This window comes from Herpailurus yagouaroundi, unplaced genomic scaffold (genome assembly GCF_014898765.1).
Source record: "Herpailurus yagouaroundi ecotype Mexico unplaced genomic scaffold, PumYag 186, whole genome shotgun sequence".
Lineage (NCBI taxonomy): Eukaryota > Metazoa > Chordata > Mammalia > Carnivora > Felidae > Herpailurus > Herpailurus yagouaroundi.
In genome coordinates, this window is record NW_024412417.1 from 46,199,960 (window position 1) to 46,220,559 (window position 20,600).

Consider the following 20,600-nt stretch of genomic DNA (forward strand, 5'->3'; position numbering starts at 1 on the left):
ACGGACAACCTTTTACTTTATTTTGCCACGTCTCCCAAATACCACAAGGAGTCAGTTCAGGAATAACAGAGCCAGAAAAAGTTAGTGTTGGCCACACATGGCACCACTGCTAATCAAGCTAACAGCGGCCTTTACCGGGACATAATAAACATCAACTCTCTTTTGCCGCACTGATTATCAAAAAGATGGAGAACAGAATTGCAGCCACCCCAGACACAGGCTCCAGCATGGCTCACACGCATTTAATACAAACCAATACAACAGTCTAAGATATAAGTTAATTCCATTATCAGAAAAATTTCCAGTTATTCTAAATATTCCGATACATGAGCAAAAAGGAACTCACACATCTCACTCTGTTTTGGAAAAAACCCTTTGTAAATGTATCCGGAGAATATACATAAAGGCTGAATCGGTAATTCTGAATTCGATGCGAACTACAAGTGAAACTTCACCCCAGTGTGATTCAATCTACAGAGATACAACGGCCTGAAGACATCTGTCAAAAAATTAAACTGTCAGTTCACACAATTGCTGTTATGAAGAATGCTTTCCTTAGAAAAACTTTCCTTCTTCCAGATCTAATGGTTTTAGAAGCAGTAGTATTTCAGGTTCTGAAGTAAACAGCAAGCCCGGGGTCTGAAGGTGCTCGCGGCACGCGGTACTCACTCTAACACCTCATAGTTGGACTTCTTCTCTAGCGCGTTGCCTCGCATCTCCCAATACGAGCGCCTAAAACGGGGAAGACACACATTTACACACAAATGAGGAATTACTGCGAGGAATCTCCATGTTGCTAAACAGTAACCACTTTGTGGCTCAGCCGCAAACGCCCGATAAACTATGTGACAGAGACCGGATCTGACCTCCAGCATCATTCCCGTGCCCCAGTGAGGCCGAGGTCACTTAACACAGACTTCGTCCCTACTGGACAATCTGACTTTCTCTTCTGACGTGAAGCAGGCTTGAATCTTGGTAAAGAGGAGACACGAGACTCCAGGTCCGCTGCCTGCTGTCCTCGTCCCTTCTCTAGAGACTGCACCTGCGAGCTAAGGGACAGCGGACTCCTGCTGCGGCCAGGCGAGCGTCACGCCCACTGCTGCAGACGCACGTGTGCCACGAAGGCCAACCGCACGGGCAGTAACGGGACAGATACTCTGGCGGGACAGAGGGGCCGGGCTCCTCTTGGGTAAGTGCCGTCCACCACTCTGAATGTTCACGGTCTGAATTCTACCTTCTTACCCCAAACTGCACGTTCAAGCAGTTTCGGGTCTTGCTGGAACCAAGTCCTGTCTCTACAAAACCTGCCATGAGTTGGGGGGCGGGGGGGATTCCCTCTACACAAAAGCATAAACCTCGGCTGGAGCTGCTGTGGGAGACACTTTGGGAGACACGGACACTGCACATCCCTCAAGTCATTTCATAGAAGAAGACTCTGTTTCAAACCTGTCTGTAATAATAGAAATACTGGTTTTGTTTTTTAAATTGGCTTCTCTTTGGCCTACTTAAGATGGAAAGTACTAGATTGAGACGAAAAATTAAAAAGGGCCCCAATTGGGTCACATAATTTGTTCTCTTGCTTTCTATCTGTGGCGGGGGGTGGGGGGGGGGTTGAAGGAAGGGTGGCTAGTGGGGTGGCTAATTTGTCAAGCTTTTTCTTCAGCATCTTATTTCATAATAAAGCCACTGGTACCGAGCAGGACGCAGAGGAGACGGATAAACGTGCCGTGGGAGGCCAGGGTGGGAGGGAGGGAGAGAGCTGTGTAGAAGCCGGAGCGGTACCTGGACCACTCACGTGCAAGCTGACGCCTCCTGAGCCCTGTTGCAGACAACACACGGCACGACCGTGTAGTAAGAAAAGCGTGCCCAAGGACACCTCTAAGTAACACCGGGAAGGGCCGGGAGTGGAGCAGGAGCGTGGACACTAGTGAGGGACGGCCTCTGTTACTTGCATATACAATTACAGTCGAAGACACATTTTCAGGAGGAGTTGAGAGCTACGCTTAACCATCTTGGGGTCCTCGTAGAAAATGTTATCTAACAGCCTTATGCAATATAAAAAATGGTGATGGGGGGGGAAATTATCACTGTTTTGAGGACATGTGATTAAATTTTGGCTAGTTTAACCAACTCATCTTAAACTAGCAGCCCAGAGTAAATTTTAATTGAAAGCATACCTGAAAACCGTAAAATATTCTTTTATTCAAATTTTAAAATGGTAGCATAGGAGATAACGTATGACAAATGGTGACACACGTTCTCAGAAATAAGAAACATATTCTCAGATTTCCGCTTCCCTTAAACCTGCAACACGGTGGCCACTGGCCATATGTGGCTCTTTATGTCTCAATTTACGTGATGTGCACTCGCACACGGCACCCCTCAGTACCCACTGGCTAGCGGCTGGCAACTGGGACATCGCACACCTGTCACCACAGGAAATCACTGCGGTGTGCTCTCACACCTGCTCACCCATGCGCAATGGTATGAATCACGCCATTCTAATTACAATGAAACATCTCTTTAAAAGACCCGAAGATTCCTGAAATAAGCACTGACAACCTAATTCAAAATCTCAGATTTTATTCGGTATTTGATTAATAATCTTTATGAGAAAAATGGAGATAGCTGGATAATTTCCAAAACTAACGAAGATGATGAACAAAGCCCTCAATGCACAGTTGCCACCTTACCGTATTTCTAGGCAGCCCAGCTTCAAAGCGATGTCCTGGTCCACCCGGTCAGCTATCTCCGACATGTAGTCACTTTTCACCTGCAGTGGGAAGGGATCGGGGAAACAAGGCCGTTTTAAAGAGCACACCGCAGAGGTACTCGCTCCGTGACTGTCTTTTAGATCTTCTAGATCCGTGATCTGTCTTTTAGAGTGCCTTTTAGGTCCTTTACACCCACTGTGTCAATAATTACGTAGAGGCTGGATACGAAAATGAGTAAAGCCAAAAAGTGGTTAAAGAAATAAAACGGGCTCTTACTAAGAACCCATATACTCCACGAGCACTTCAACTTAAGAAGCAACTCACATCATCTGAACGAAAACCAGAAGGGATCTCCATTTCCCCGCAAACTTGCAGTGGATGTATTTCCTGAACTCAAACTACAGTCCCAACAGCATTCTTTGGACCCAAATGGCCAGGGCAGAAAATTCACATATTTCTTTTTTTTTTTTTTTTTAACGTTTATTTTTGAGAGACAGAGCCTGAGCAGGGGAGGGGCAGAGAGGAGGGAGACACAGAATCTGAAGAGGCTCCAGGCTCCGAGCTGTCAGCACAGAGCCCGACACGGGGCTCGAACCCACAAGCCGTGAGATCATGACCTGAGCCGAAGTCCGACACTCAACCGACTGAGCCACCCAGGCGCCCCAGAAAATTCACATGTTTCAAAATCCATTTAGCCCTGCGACTCACAGGCCTCCACCTCGCTACCATGTTTAAGTGACTAATCCACAAAGTCTTAACATGTGGAAAATCTACGACAAGGAGCAGAATCTAAAAACAATTCCACGGGCACCTTCTGCGTAATGATTACGCTCAACTAAAGTAACTGAGGGACTGACGGCAGCTCTGAGAGCACCTGTCAGTGTGAAGACACCTCCCAAGACAAAATATGTAAAATCTCCTCATAGATTAGCATTAAGAGATCGACACCCGCAACCGATTCGGTGATGGGGAGCACTATTCTGAGCCTCGGTTAGTGAAGTGTTACCACGCCCCTAAAAGGAACTGCATTGTTCTCATTAGCAGGCCTGTATTACAAAAAACTGCACTCGATTATTATGAACTTGGCCCACGCAGACTTTTGTGGAAATCCGTCTCGTGTCTTACTAGAGAAGTATTTCCAAAAGCCTTGGTTTTGCCTCTTGGCTCAACACTAAAATATTTACACTTGGGCCCACTACAGAAAAAGTGTGTTGACCTCGGCCCTTGAAACAGATTCCAAAGATCCTGCTCTTCAACTATTACCTCCTAGCCTGTCGGTTCACCCGCTCAAAGGATTTCTACTCCCCAGTTCATGACTGTCTCCTTTGCATTAGAGATTTTGTCATCACGACTTTCCCTCACAAAGAACCTCAACTTCTCGGTCTGTCATCAACCCTTTATTCTGCCTGCCTGGCAAAACCAACACATAGGAACCAACCACCACATCCTTGTCCGTGCCTACTGCTGACCAACAGGAGAAACCACATGACAGCGTACGCTCGGCCTCAGTCCAGGACGGCGAACCTCGCATGGTGAGCAAGACTGCCCGGGAGCTCGGCAGCGCCTGCCTAGGAAGTGCGTTGACACACGGATTCCCACTTCCTCCAGCCGATTCGCCACAGTCTTTCTTACAGGGAAGAGAAAAGTCTTCGGACGGGAACATCCTCGTCAGCGTACTGAGACTCCAGAACCCGGTGTGAACGGTGCTCATCTACTCACTCCTCTCTCGCAGGGGAGGAGCGACGGCCACTCGCCCAGCAGTGGCCAGCCATCTGCGACTTCTGATCTGAACACTGTTTCCTCTCCAAACCTCTGCCTCATGTTCTGCATTAGCACCTAGAGCGAGCTGGTCAATAATATCTCCTGACGAATGAGCGGGCAAATGAATCAATTAATAAAGGGCTCAAGGTGGGGTTTGGGTACCTCCGTGTGTAAATACTATTTTCCACGTAAGGAAGTGACAGTAACTTCTATACGTGGCAGTTGGTGGGCACTGAAGACGGAGTCAGTGGGACTGATTTACTCAGTCCAGGAAATGAAGTAAAAAGTTTTAATTCTAGAATCACTTTGTTTATACTTGAATTGGTCCTTTCTCCTACATACCAAAAAAAAAAAAAAAAAAAAAACCAAAAAAAACCAAACCAAAACAAAAAAACCCAAATTTAAAAACTAAGTTTTTGTATCAGAAGTAGGTTTATTATTGAACAAGAAATAAAGGCCAAGAGATAAATCCAGACATGTGTTTACAGGAGTGAGAGAAACAGCACGGTTGTTCTGACTGAAACAGTTGATCTCGGTTTATGGTCTGGTGTGGACTTCAAAGAAACCACAGCAGAGCATCGATAACATGAGGAGTAAAAGTGATCATAACAAATTTATCTTAAAGCTTAACAATTTCTAAACAGTTTTCACAGGTGGAAAAATACAACACGTGCTTTATTTCATTCATCAAAACCAAATTCACGTTAGTTGCAGAAACGCAAAAAGGGAAAATTCTAATTGAACAATCTCTGTAAAAGATCCCTCTCTGAACATGACTTAAAAGCTCTGAGAGCTGTTTTCCTTGAGACACAGTCTACTGCCCTTGGCTCTCGGAGCTGTGTGCCCCCGGCCTGGGGTGACTGATGTGTCCTGCAGAGTGACCCGCGTGAACAGGCCATCGCAACAGACCCTCAGCTCCCCGCAGCCTTACCACAAGCCCTGTGGCTGCCTCCCTCTGTAGGAGCACTGACAGAGAGCCCACTAACGTTCCCTGAGGGTCCCTCCAGACATGGTGTCCTCTGAAACCACCGAGCATGCTCGCATCCTGATTTTACTTCTGGACTCTGGGTTATATACACTCAGTGTTCATTTCTAAGACATTTCTAACTACCTTTCACCTCCTACTAACTCCCAGCGGAATTCATTGCTTTCATTTGTGATACGGATGTCCTTTACTGAGCATGTAGGTGTGTGTATGAATACAAACTTGCTTCTAGTAAATGCACGGAGCACGCTGGCAGGCCGACTTCTGTGTGATGCCTTACGACACCCCTGTGGTAGCATCATCGTGAGTGGGGCACCACCATCGCCCCGGGTGAAGTCTCGGCACAAGCCTAACAAGAAAGGTGGTAACAGCAGAGCTCCCTATGATTTGAGGGACACTCACCAGGACCCAGGTACTGAGCCAGGTGCTCCACACGTTTCTTCTTGTTTTTTTTTTTTTTTTTTTTTTTAATGTTTACTTAATTTGAGAGAGACAGAGAGAGCACGTGTGCACTCAAGGGAGGGGCAGAGAAAGAGGGAGAAAGAGGGAGAGAGATAATCCCAAGCAGGCTCCACACCGTCAGCGCAGAGCCCAACACAGGGCTCGAACCTAGGAACCGTAGGATTGTGACCTGAGCTGAAACCAAGAGTCAGATGCTTAACCGACTGAGCCACCCAGGCACCCATCACATGTCACTTACAATCTTTATGGTAACTCTTCAAGGTCAATAGTCCCATTTTACACATAAAGGTCAGAAAACTTAATTTACCCAAGGTCACACAGCAAGTGTTCTAAGAGTGAGGATTCACACACCAGACCCGCCAACCCCTATAAGTCAGGCTTCAGTGTGTGCACACACCGTCTCTGAGCTCTGTCACAGGGAAGGAGACCAGGGGCAGGTGGGGAACACAGCCCCACCCCGTCAGCCTGTTGCCTGCAGGGGCCTATGTAGCGGCTTCCCGCATACCGCCTGCTTCTCCTGACCACTGTCGTCGTGCTGATCTCAAGTCCAGCACATCCGCAAGAGTCTTCAAAGAAAAGACCCCTGAAAACTGGTGTTTGGCTTTTTAAATTAATCTGTGTACATGACAATGTCAATTTCCTGCTTCAAGAGATAGGGTGCATTTGGACTTCCTTCTGTGGCAAGAACCATATTTATAGCCGTGAGTTTTTTCAAACAACCCAAGTTCTGGACATCGTCCTAGCAAGTGACTGAGCTTGAGGGTCGTTTTGGGGACTCCACAACCGGGGTCTTGCTACCAATGTGAGGTCTGTCAAAGGCCCCACGGTGGACTGAAGGCAAATTTCCAGTGCCCTCACACTTCTGAAGTCTTTCATACAGAAGGGTGATCAAGAAATGTGGGCTGACCAGTATAAATATGCAGGTTTACCTACGCCCTCAATAACATGAGTGCTTCTTAAATCAATAAAAACATATGGGAGTGGACAAAGAAGGGAGGAATGTACATTACTAAATCTATTAAATAAGTACAGAAAATATACCGTCTAATAACTCACGTTAGACTTACATTTATTTTGCCTTCTTTCTGGAAAAGGACAGCTGATCATTCTTGAGTTGAAAATGTCAGGTATTAAACTAGAATCTCCCTCTTGGAGCTGCTCTTTCAAGACGTTTAACTTACAGAAAGCTTTACAGCCAAGAAAATACAGATAGAGAAATCAGTTCGTGATAACACAATTATCTGAATAAAAAGTAGTAAAAACAAAATGGGAGTACAAGGAACAGGCAGGCTGATCAACAGGAAGCCGTACACCCTGGAGCCTCACGTGTCTCCACAGCCAAGTCCAGACTCTGTGCCACGGAGTTCAGTTACAGTCCTGCCCTTTGGATCTTCTCTCAGGTTCCTGCTGGTGCTCCTTTTGCCACAGAAGTCACCATCATGTCACAGTGTTTTTAGGACAAAATGGATGGATATACAGTTGACACAGGAACACGTGTTTGAACCACACAGATCCACCTACGTGTGGATTTTTGGGTAAATACAGTAAGTACTGTAAATATATTTTCTCTTATTTCCTGAATATCACTTTTTGTCTCTAACTTAGCTTACTTTTCTGTAAGAACATAGTATATAATACAAATAGAATGTACAAAACACACGTTAACTGTTTCTATTATCTGTAAAGCTTCATTCTGATCAACACTAGGCTACTAATAGTTAAGTTATGGGGGAGTCAGAAGTTGTACATGCATTTACGACTGTGCAGGGGGTCAGCACCCCTCACCTCTGCCTTGTTCAAGGGTTAACTATACTCGTTTTTTTTTTTTTTTAATGTTTATTTATTTTTGAGAGAGACAGAGACAGAATGCGAGTGGGTTAGGGGCAGAGAAAGAGGGAGACACAGAATCCAAAGCAGGCTCCAGGCTCTGAGCTGTCAGCACAGAGCCCGATGCAGGGCTCGAACTCATGAGCCATGAGATCATGACCTGAGCTGAAGCCAGATGCTCAACCGACTGAACCACCCAGGCACCCCTGTACTCGTTTTAATCTTAAGCTATCTTGAAGAGAAAAAAATGACAGCCCCATGTCTGACCGATGCATCTTAAGCACTGAAAATTTCACCAGTGCCAAACGATTTCTATACAAGTTCTGCATCAATACAGATTTAGTCAATATGACAATTTCTTGACTAAACATGGACATGGTTCTTTCACCTAATGGCCACTACTATTTGCAAAAGGGTGCCAATCAAATACACTTTTAACAAATGAAATTTCAGAGTGATAAAGAATAAAACGTTATATGGCAAAGGACAAATTTGTATCAGGGTAAGACACACTTCCCTTGGTTTATAATGAGACGTTAGCTTTAGCATCAAAACTTACTTTCATAAACTTCTGCTCTACAGTGAATAGGGTTATAACAAGATTCTAGTTTATTTTTAGAGTGTGATTAATAGCTTTCAAAATATTCTAAAATAGGTCAAAAACACTTAAGTGAATCACTTGTAGTATCTCAGGGTGGTAGTCACGTTTACATCTTTAAACAAAACGGCATCTGCAAAATAATCCCCGACTAGTAACCCAACACTCAGCACAGTCCACCGACATGCTTCCTTCATGACACCATGCAAAATAAGGGGTATAAAGAACAGTTGGGCATAGATGGAATTTCAAAATAAGGAGTTAAATTAAATTAAAATAGATTGTTATAAGTGTTCTCTCTTTCATGGAATTGAAATGGTGGTAGAGAGGAATTGAACATAATGCTTTTGTATCTACCTTGATAAAAGAGCCAAAATAATAAAAATACTTATTCTTCTACAATAGAAATAACAATAGGTAACACTCGGAAGTGTTCACTAATCCCCAAGCTAGATCCTACAGATTCCCACATGGGAAATTCAGCAAAATAATAGCTCATAACAAACACACAAGGAAACGTATCACTGAGTAAGAATCAGTGTAAGCCACCACCGACAGAACAGATGCAAAGCCCAAGAATCTCAGATTCAGAAGAGACATTAACTCTACGTGAAATAAAAAAGAAAGAAAAGGCAGAAAAATCAGAAAATAGTAAGGGCCATAGTAGATGGCCTGGCAGATTTTCTTACGGGGGAAGGGACACAAAACTTCAATAAAAACTCAGCAAATGCATTACACATCCAAGTGTTTGCGGGGGAGAAGAGCTGGTGTTCTGACAGATTGATCCGAATCTCAGATTCCCGGGGGGCAAAGAGCCGAAACGGGAGAAGGAAGTGGCTGCACAGGGAGTGTAGCCTGAGAGGTTCTAACATAGTCCCGCAGGGAGAACACAGGCGGAGTAACAAAGGGAGCAAAGGCAAGGGCTGAGTGGTTATCAAAAGGCATTTCAAGAACTGATAAAAAGACACGAGCCCACAGGTAGAGGGTGCACATCACAGATCAAGCAGGAAAAAAATGACTGGAAATCCACACCTAGTCTGTAATAGAACTGCGAAACACAGAAGACAGAGAAAAGGTCTCAAAGCTGCCCAGAGAGAAAGGACAGATCACATTCAAAGAAAGACAGGATGAGAGTCAACCTCTCAACAGCAGTAATAAACATCAAAGCTCTGTGAGAGAGCACTTCCTGCCCTGCCCCTGGACCCAGCAACACATCTGTTCAAGCAAGAAAAAGACTATGAGCCACACAGGAGGTCTGAACGACACTGTTAACAACCTTGAATTCATGGGTTTTCATCACACTCGGTGCTCAACAATCCAAGATGCATGCATTCTCCCCAAGCAAAACTGGAATCTTGACAAAATCTCAGCCTGTGCCGGGTGATGAAACAAGTCTAAACAGAGTCTGAATGACTAGACAACTAGTATCAAATGAACCCTCCAACCACAATTCAGAATTATTTGAGAAATGAACCAAATGGAATACATTTTTAAATTGCCTCATGATCATATATATTTCTACCAGGACAGTGGACCAAATGTTTCGAACAGTCTGCTCACTGAAAACAACTAAAAATGCTGAATAAAACATTTTTTAAACATCTTCTGGAAGGCTTCTATGGCTGGGTGACAGACAAACAAAAGCAAACCAAAGTCCTGGTCCAGCCGATGCTGGGATGCAGAGGGGGCAGGGAGATGTCAGGTCAGCTGTTACCCTAGGCTGGAACCACACACACACACACACACACACACACACTGTACAGTGTCACAACCAGCAAAGAAAAGCAAGCCAAAGGACAATGGACACCCAGGACCACAGTTACCTGCATGGAGTAGAGGGGCAGGGGTGGGGGGATGTGACAGGGACACAGAAAGGGAAACATCAGCTGTGCTCTCTTCTCTTGGGGAGTAGGATCACAGGTACTCATTTTTTTTACTAAGCATCATAACTTACAAAGGATACATGTATCAGATGTTACCGAGCTAAACAATTAAAAAGAATCGGGGCACCTGGGGCGGGGGGGCTCAGTCGGTTGAGCATCTTACACTTGATTTCAAGTCAGGTCATGATCTTGCGGTTCGTGAGATCGAGCCCCACGCTGGGCCCTGCACTGAGCGTGGAGCCTGCTGGGGATTCTCTCTCCCCTTCTCTCTGTCCCTCCCCTGCTCGCACTCTCTCTCAAAATAAACAAACATTTAAAAAAAAAAAAAAAGAAAGAATCAGGGCGCCTGGATGGCTCAGTTGGTTGAGCATCCAACTTCAGTGATCAAGTCATGATCTCACAGTTCATGAGTTCAAGGCCTGTGTCAGGCTCTGTGCTGACATCTCGGAGCCTGGAGCCTGCTTCCAATTCTCTGTCTCCCTCTCTCTTCCCCTCCCTCGCTCCCTCCCTCTCTCCCTCTCTCTCTCTCTCTCTCTCTCAAAAACAAACAAACATTTTTAAAAATTAAAAAAAAAAATCAATGTTATCAAATTCTGAACCCCTTAAATGGGTCCTTAAAATGGACTCATTTAGCTTGGAACTCAGTGAAAATATAAGTATGCACATATGTATGCATCTTATTTATTTGAATCAAGTATTAAAGATTTTAGAAATTACAGAATGGGTGTCATTTGGCTCTGAGGCCTGTATAAGATAATTTATCTCAGAACTCAGTGACCATTTCCACACTCAAGTTCTTACAAAATATTCCAATTCCATTCTCAGTTGAATAGACCTTGGCTATAAATAGCTGAAGGGCCAAAACTGTATTCACTGTGTGTGTGCAGGCGCGTGCACGATTAAGCAGGAGAACGTTCTGAATTCCTGACTGATTTTGCAACAGCGGAAAGAAGGCTGCTCCCAAGGTGGGTGCTGCCCGCGCAGGAGAACACGCGGATTACCTGGAACAGCCCCGGAATGTCCACACCCGCAACAGGACAGATGCCGCACTCGAAGTGACCACAAGAAGTCAAATGAATAGACAAGTACTTACTGAAGCAGCAGGGCAAAAATCATACTATTTCCAAAACAAATGGAAGTACAAATACATCCATTTTTCCCATAAGTGGATAACATTACGTTTTACCCATTTTACGCACAGCCTGTGCTACGCGCCAGCATTTTACAGGCGAGCCTCCCCCTCCGTGAGGAGAGCTGTGCTTCCCTCGTCAGGGTGGATGCGAACATTTGAAACCCGGAGGAATGTATTAACCAAGCTTTTCCCGACAGACCTCTGCCACGGTTCCACTTTCCGTCTTGTTACTGCCACGCTGCAAGGAGCGTCCTGTACCTACACGTGTGTGAATCTCACCTCTTTAGAATAAGCCCCTGGAAGGAGAATTATTAGTTTGAATATCAAATTGCCAATATTCGACTGTTTTTACTTACAAAACCGCCAGCGGTGCCACATCCCAACCGGAAGTTCAGGGCCATGCTCGTGGCCCCTCCCGTACTAGCCGATAAGGAGCTGTGACCACTAACAGCATTCTCCTCCGCCCCTCTGTCCTCCTCCCCTGTATTCTGAGTGCCGCCTTTACCTCCCTGTTTCCTGTCACTTAGGCCTGAAGACACCGGCTTGGATGAGCCATCGACACGGGGAAGGGGAAGGATCACAGCTACACTTGTATTTCTCTTAAAATACAGGTACTTGGGAGAATATTACAAAATTATATGCGAAATGAAAGTAATTATTAGGGTAGAGATACTTTAAGTGATGCTTTAGAATATTTTCGGGACTGTCTAAAACTGTATAACTAAGTGTAAAAGGTTAAAAAGAGGGCAGGCTGAAGAAGAGAAAGTGTAGGAACAGGAGAAAGCAGAGCGGGGGGTGAAGGGGCCGGGAGCCCATGTGGAGAGCACACGGGAAGGCAAGAGAGACACGCGCCATCCCGGAACGTGCAGCCCCACTCGCGTCGTGACAGGTAAACGGTAGATGCCAAGCGCTCAGAGGTCTGGTGCCGCCTGTGGACTGCAATTCAAACCATGCCTGGGCACTTGTGTGGCAGACAATCCTACCTCACTTCATCGGTATTCGAGCAGGTGAGACAGGTAAGCACGCGGAGACTCACGGAGCCGTTAAACGCACAGTGGGCCACTACCGCGTGCACGCTCACTCCCTCCGGGGTTTTTTCATAAAGGCCGTTCAACCGAACAATGCAGGCCGCTGCGAGACACGTCCTATGAGTAAGAGAAAACTGGGGCCACACCGGCATGTGAAGTGCTTTTAATCAGAGATACAAGCAAGGCCTCCTACGGGGAACAACTAGGACACCCAGCAATAGTGTGGAAGGAACAAGAACGCCACCAACTGCGAGGTCGGCCTGTAGTGGCCGTGAGCTAATGAGGCCTGTTTGATGAATTCCAGAAATCCGTGTCACTGAAGTAGTCACAGATTTCCTCAGGGGGTGGGTTTTTTCAAGGAAATTATGCCAACGGTGATAAATAGCATCTACAAGAGAGAAACACACGATGCAAACCTATCAGTTAACTAAGCTCTCCTGTCACCTCCTTCACTTCGACTCAAAGCTCACCAGATTGCTAAGGGTGAGCTGTGGAAACACAGACGAGGAGCGGTTTGTAATCTAGAAATCATTTCTGCAGTACAAACGGGCCTCCAGCAATCTCAGGCGGAATCTAAAGAGGGCTTCGCTCTTTTCTTTTCGCCAAACGCAAACGCCCTCTTCCCGTGCATCTCCGTATCGTGGTAAACCTTTCCAGGCTCCCGTCAAGTCTGGTACCCCACATTTCCACTGGCATTTCACTGGCCATTTCCAATGGCACTTCCACCCCACAGACAGGAAAACAGACCCAATACCGAGAAACAGCGACCTCAGCCTCCTTGTTCTCACAGCCTAGATCTGAGAAGGGGGAACACCCAGTTTTCTCACATTGGGAAGTACATCAACCTACCGTCCTACCACCTTACTTCTGAATGTAACTGAACCTTGCCTCTTTCCTGACACCAGGCATCTGGACGGACACAATCAACCTCTTTCTTCTTTACTTTCATGCTCCATTTGGATCAGCCTCCCGGTCCTATCAAATCCATCCACTAAAGTTGCCTACACCCACAGTCAGACCTTTCTCTCCCCCGTTTCTTGCCCAAATGGCTGAACAGCCTCCTAACTTGCTTGCAGCCTTAAGACCCATCCAATGCACGACGGATGCCACCATCACATCAGTGTGATCTTATTTAACAACGAAAATTCTCGTCAAGCCACTCACTACTTAAATTCTTTAAATAGCTCCCTTTATGCTGCAGGAGGAAACCTAGAACCTTCCCTTTTTATGATGTGGGCTGTATCTCCCTCACCCACTTCTCAGAACTTCTCAGCTCAGCTTTAAATGCGCCAGGTTTCCTAAAGTACAGCTCTTCCTCATCTACAAAGCTGGGGACTCGGTGACACTTTCCAGACCCCCTGGACTCCACCCACTGGGTTAGCAGACCCTCCTGTGTATGACCACATGGCCCGTGACCTCAGTAGAGGACTGAACGCAAAGTACCGTGTACAGGAGATCCTCACCCACTGCACCTTCAATCGAATTTAATGTGCAATTCACTTATTTCATCTGTGTTCTTGACCCACAGCAGACATTTAATACATATTTTTATTAAAACAAAACATTACCAAGTGCATTTACCTGCAAAATGGTGTGCAAATGTTGGGATATTATTCAGACCATTTTTCCCCCCATGCTCATCACTAAAACTAACAAGTATTTGGTCATAAAATTGTGTTGGTTCATTTATGCCACAGGTATTTATTGCCTAATATTTTAAGGGGTAAAAAGCAAGTTACTCAATGTAAAAAAAGTCCATTCTGGCTTTACTGTGCAAGTTGTTCTTGAGATTATGTCAATGTAGCTGGCTCTGACAATAAATTCTGTACGTGACAAATCTGTTGATATTCAGGCATGACCATTATACTTGAATCAAAGACAAGCCAGTGGTTGAGTCACTTAGGACTTACAGTCTCCACATAAAAGAAGTCTCTTTTAAGACTTGCCTAAGCATACAAGAATTCACAAAGTGTCAAAAATTCAAAATTTCCCACTGGTTAAAAGACTCTCACTGCCATACTGTGCCAAATTTATTATTTTCCCGAACATTAGGTTTAATCTAATTCTAAGATAAAACCATGTAGTACGTAGGATTCAAAGAAACAAAGAAAAAGGTGTATTAAAGTACCCTCCTATACCTGTTGATAGAAGAAATTCAGAGTTGGCTTGTCTTCAGTAAACTGGTTTAGAAATCCTTTTGGCAAATAACGAATTCTCAATTCATATCTAAAAAACAATTCAGAAAATAGAACAATTAGAAAGAAATAATTTTCTCAACTCGTAGTCTGTAATTACAGTATTATTGTATGACATAACCAATTACTCGAAGTATTATTTTTAAAATAAGGTAAAAAACAATCACAGTTTTTAAGCATACGGTTTTAAACCTTTCAGCACAAGAACATGCACGTCTGTTGTCTGAAGCTCAGTGATCCCGCAAGGAGACAGGACAGGAAAGACATCCAGAAGGCACAGGGCCAGCAGTCACTGTCCCCCACTGGGCCGGGCGGCACCCCCTCACACCTCCCCTCAACGGCTGCCCTGATGTGCACGGACTCACACAGAATGCATTCTTCTATGTCTAGTTTTTTCTCACTCGCGGCAAATGCTTGCGATGTGGAGCCCAGCTAGCAGCTGAAGGTCGGTCACGGCTGCCCTGTGTGACAGCCCATATCACCGCGAAAGGCCATCAGATTTATTACTACTTTGTGGCCCTGATGAGGAAACGGCTATAAACACTCTTTTTTTTTCCTCCTCTAAACATAAAATGATGGGGCACCTGGGTGGCTCAGTCGGTTAAGCATCCGACTTCAACTCAGGTCATGATCTCGCAGTTCATGAGTTCGAGCCCCACGTCAGGCTCTGTGCTGACAGCTCAGAGCCTGGAGCCTGCTTCAGATTCTGTGTCTCCCTCTCTCTCTGCCCCTCCCCCATTCATGCCCTGTCTCTCTCTCTCTCGATAATAAATAAACATTAAAAAAATTTAAACATAAAATGATTTAGTCGCTCAGGAAGCCAAGCTTCAAGAATGGTCGAAACAAACGAACTTCACCAGAATGCTCTCTCACTCGTGTCTTCTGGTGAACATAGGGACACACCTCTGCTGGGAAAGGGGGGGGGGGGGAACCAGGAACAGAGTCCCTCGATCACAACACACACACATCTGTATCCACAGATGCTGCCCGTCAGGGAGCTGAAGAAGCCACACCGTCCTACCAGCAGCATGGGGCACTCTGTTTCCCCACACCCTCACCTCTGCCTGGTACCTGCATTTTAGTCCGGGACACTGCGGGAGGGAGGTACAGTGTGGACCGGACTGGCACATCCCGATGGATGATGAGATGGGGCACACCCTCATCTGATGATGGGCCATTCTGGAGACCTTTTGTGAAACGTCTGTTTTGTCTAAAGGGTTGTGGGCCTCCCTTCCCCGACCCCCAGCTGACCTGTGGGCATTCTTCAGGTATTCAGAGTGGGAGACCACTGTTAGACCGCCCAGTATGTTCTGCCACTCCACAGCTGCCTTTCACTCTCCTGACAGTTATCTTTTAAAAATTACCTTTTTAATATTTATTTATTTATTTATTTATTTATTTATTTATTTTGAGAAAGCATGCACGCAGGGGACGGGCAAAGAGAGAGGGGGAGGGAGTGAGGGAGGGAGAGAGAGAGAAAGAGAGAGAGATAATCCCAAGCAGGATCCGTGCCATCAGTGCAGAGCCCAACGTGGGTGGGGCCTGATCTCAGGAACCGTGAGATCATGACCTGAGCCAAAATCAAGAGTCAACGCTTAACCGACTGAGCCACCCAGGCGCACCTAAAAATTATTTTTAAAATATTTTCATTTTAATGCTATCTTTTGAGGAACAAAGTTCATAATTTTTATGCAGCCCTATTTATTCTTTTCCTTTTTAGCAAATTCTTTAAGTGTTTTGTTTATAAGATATTTGCCTACCCAAAGGTTATAGAAAGATCTGGGTTTTTTTCCCTAAAGTTTTAGTAATCGATCTTTAAAAAATGTAACAGGCTCACAAGGAAAACACACAAAGTAATCAATACAATGTTTTTGGTTCAGTTAAGGGTGGAAAAAATGCATGATACACATACACAAGTTCTGCTAAAAGTTTTAAGTGTCCATCTTATTAAAATACACAATCGCCAAACGATCAGGTTCACGTTGACTTCTACTCTCGGAAAGAGGTCAATCATTTACTACAGATATTCTACAAGGGGCAACTGTTTGTGGAAACGCAATAGATTCCATTTATTTTTAACTTGGGACTTAGCAGGTGCTTTACATGTGCTATTTCTCTTAATGCACACGACAGTCGGAGAACAGAAGTGTCATGATCTAGGCAGGTGACGCTCCGTGAGAGGAAGCAACGGGCTCCGAGCCAGTGCACTTGGACTCAAACAGGACACCGGAGGCTTCTGCTGTTAGTGCCTCCCATTCTAACAGAGAGAAAACGGACCCCAGGTCAAACGCTGGGCAGCCTGGCTGCACGTTCATGCTGTTAACGTCCAGCATCCCGATGCTGATGCTGACGATGCCTCAACGGACAAGAGCCACTCAGGATCTGACAGAAATTGCGATAAGCATTTGACCCACGGGCTTCTTTCAGTCAGCACCAGCCCTGAGAGGAGCAGAGAGAACGTGGGCCCTGCACTGGGGCTGCCTGGGCTGGGCGTCTGGCTCCGTGGCCCACCGACACCCCGGTGTCCTCACCAGCCCTCAGAAAGTTTATATGCAATATATGCTCAAATTCATACAGCAAATACACAGGTATCTACAAGATGGCAGTAAAAGTGACACAGACAAATAGGCACGGTGAGGGGAATGACATGTGATAAAGTATTATTTTGCAAAGGGTGACCAGCAAAGGACACTCAGATTCAAAGACATCTTAATGAAGATCTGAAGGGAGGAAGGGAGTCATGCAATCACGTGCAGGGACAGGAGTTCTAATATGATGGAAGGGGGTGCACGAAGGCCCTGAGGCTGGAGGATGTGTGGGAAGGCAGACGCAGCTGGGCCCGCTGGGCGCAAGCCGTGAGTAGAAGGGCAGGACCGGGAGGTGGCAGATCACGGAGGACCCTGCACGGCGTGCTTGTGGGGCTCGGAGCACCATGAGCACAGCAGTTGAGTCACAGGACATCTATTTCTCTGACCAGGCAGGCGACAGTGTGTAGGACTGGCCAGGGGACCTGGGGGAAGAAGCAGGAGGCCTGGAGGCGAGTACAGCACTCTGGCTGAAAAGGAGGGGCCTTCTGTTTTCACCGGTGGGGAAAGAGTTTCAGGGACTCGGGTAACGGGCCGAGGTCCCAAGGCTATGAAGAAGCAGACGGGGATCCCTCTACAGCAGTCCATGCAGGAATGCCCCAAAGCAGAACGAAACTGCTAGAAGGCACTGGCGGCTCCGAAACCAGAGAGACGCCCACTGCTCTTACTCTGTCGAGGCCAGCAAGCTCATCAGGTTGCCAAGCGGATTCTGACCACTGCTTTACTGCGCCCACCCAGCACACCCGCCCCACGGCCCTGACGATGCGCGGCCCAGCACACCCGCCCCACGGCCCTGCTGACGACCCACAGCCCAGCACACCTAGCCCAAGGTCCTGACTACGTGCGGCCCAGCATGCCTGCCCCACGGCCCTGACCACGCGCAGGCCAGCACACCTGCCCCACGGCCCTGCTGAGACTGCCCAAGGTCTCCTGATGTAATGGCATCCCTTCACTCCGCCTCTGTCCTTAAACCACAGGGCCCAACACCCACAGCCGACTGGCCCACGAGTTCCGACATCCCTACTCCCATCTCTTCTGTGAAACTCACCTCTTTCCCGACCCTCCTGCCACTACTCTAAGAGACTGGCTGCATCCCGAGACACATCTCCATTATTCTGCTATATGCCACTCCATGGACTTCCGAAGAGCAGCTAAATATAACATGCCCCAAATAAAATCATCTTTTTTCCGCTTCTCCTAAGTAACAATTTCCTATGAAGGTCACTGACACTAACCTCCCCTCAGTCTTACCACCAACAATGAGCACCAAGATACCCACAAGCTAACCAAGTAATGGTGAGGAGGAGTGGGAAGTGTTTGGAGAAAGAATCTATTAAGCTTGATACTGAGAAAGGTTAGCCTGTCTGTGTGTAGTGACACAAAGTACAATTTCCAGAAACAACACAGATATCGTAAGCTCTTTCTTACAACACACTTCCGATTTAAAAATCCTCAAAGGGGGGGCACCTGGGTGGCTCAGTTGGTTGAGCGTCTGACTTCGGCTCAGGTCATGATCTTGCAATTGACAAGTTTGAGCCCCGCATCGGGCTCTGTGCTGACAGCTCAGAGCCTGGAGCCTGCTTCGGATTCTGGGTCTCCCTCTCTCCCTCCCCTCTTCCACTTGTGCGCTCTCTCTCTCTCTCAAAAATAAATGAACATTAAAAACAATGCTTAAAAAAATTCTCAAAGAAAGTACAGGAATAGAAATTCATCCTTAGACAAAAATTATAGCAGTAATAGCTGTGAGAAAGAATCATCAGTGATATCGAGAATACAGGGTAAAAATACAATGAGAAACAGTATCCGCAGAGTCTCAATCTATCTCCCCAGAAGAGTATTTCTTAATTTCAGAGGAAAAAACAGCAACTTTACAGTGGGGAAACCTGGCCACCACCTTAAACCAAACGATCCCAGTTAAAAGCACCTGTAAAAAGGAGTCACATGCTGACAGGATGCAGTGAGACGGGTACAAAAGCTTAGAATTCTGGCCCAAAACACATAACCTCAATATAACCATGCCCTAGATGAACCTCAATTGAAGGACACGGTACAAATAACCAGCCAGGATTCTTCAAAAGTGTCAGGGTCAGGAAGGACATAGAGAGACTGAGGAACTGTCCCAGATTAGAGGAGATTCGAGGAGTCAGAACAGCAAAGTGGTTCCTGGACCAGAAAAGGGATGTTATGTGGGACAACCGTGAAATCTGAGTGACATGTGTAGATTAGTTAAGTAAGACTCTATCAATGTTTATTTTCTGGCCTCAGTGCCAACTACTGTAGTATGGTCACGAAAGTTCCAACATTTAGGGAAGCTAGGTGAAGGCACACAGGCCTTAACTATTCTTGCAACTTTGGATACGTATGGAGAATAAAAGAAATTCCACAGGCGCAGACTAACTGTTCCGTAACCACGGTGATAACCCACCAGAACCTCTCTCCAAGCAGCCTGGCCAGTGTCAGCTGGCAGCCGCAGACCCACTGGAAACTATCTTCCAGCTGCCCGTGTTCGGTGCAGAAGCATCCGGTAAGTGTCTAATTAACAGAGCAGCAAATTGGAAGTGCATCCGTGTTTTAAAGGTGTCACTTCCAAACCTGTCAGAGTGCTCCTCTACTTAATGTCTTTCTGCTTTAAACCCTCCTAAGAACTCTTGCTGAATGCAGGATTACAACAAAAGACTGGCTTCTTAAAAGAAGGCGTATGCAGGGGCGGTGTCATTTCAAGACAACATAGAAAACTACCAAGTACAATCTAAAGCTTCCTAAACTATCATTATTCATTTTCATTGGTCTTCTTTGGAAAATGACACCTCTCCTCTCTCCCGCAGAGTGAGGGGCTTGCGCAGCAGCGAACAGGGCAGCGCTAAGCAGGCTGCTAAGCAGGAGGGCGGCAACCGCGGCTCACTAACAATGACGAGAATGTTCCTTCTCACTCACTTGACAAAGCCCCAGATACTTCCTCAAATGCCAAGAGGGCCGTCTCTTAGACTTGGGTTCAACATCAGAAGGATTGGGCCGTCCCACCCCCCCCCCCCGCCCCCGGTGCCCTGACAGGCTATTCATATCCGCTTAGCCCACTCGGATGCCCAACAGCCACCCTACATAGGTGGCTCCAGATAAGTGACGTTTAGTTACCAAAATGTGATTAACCAGAATGATCTAGGAACAAAACTTTCAAGCTGAAATCTCTCAAAACTGCAGGACACTGTTTGCCGCAGTATATGCTAGTACGACATTGTCACGGAAGCGTTTTTTGGCAGACTCCAGATCCTAACAAATACTACCTGCTCCACTGGGACCTCCAGCAACAGGGACCTCCAGGCCTCCTAGGGACAGGGGAGCCAGCTCCTGCTTCCTCCTGGACAGACTGGGCAGGAAGCAAGGCAGGTAGGAACCCGAGTCTTCTAAGGGGCCGACTTTTCGAGCCCTGCCT

General features: G+C 46.3%; 1 protein-coding gene and 1 long non-coding RNA gene across 29 annotated transcripts in view; one reads left to right on the plus strand and one right to left on the minus strand.

Annotated features, from left to right (window-relative positions):
• The window catches only part of PTK2 (protein tyrosine kinase 2), a 261,143-nt gene that overhangs the window by 131,634 nt on the left and 108,909 nt on the right, over positions 1-20,600 (minus strand). For all 28 annotated transcript variants that reach the window (XM_040494532.1, XM_040494512.1, XM_040494533.1 and 25 more), the window contains 3 exons: positions 14,529-14,616; positions 2,694-2,773; positions 670-732 (listed from right to left, as the gene is read on the minus strand). In XM_040494532.1, coding sequence (XP_040350466.1) covers positions 670-732; positions 2,694-2,773; positions 14,529-14,616 — 231 coding nt within the window. The remainder of the gene's footprint in view (positions 1-669; positions 733-2,693; positions 2,774-14,528; positions 14,617-20,600) is intronic.
• The window catches only part of LOC121043040 (uncharacterized), a 12,009-nt gene continuing 11,014 nt past the window's right edge, over positions 19,606-20,600 (plus strand). Inside the window, exon 1 of the long non-coding RNA XR_005796658.1 lies at positions 19,606-19,694. This is a non-coding gene — a long non-coding RNA (uncharacterized LOC121043040). The remainder of the gene's footprint in view (positions 19,695-20,600) is intronic.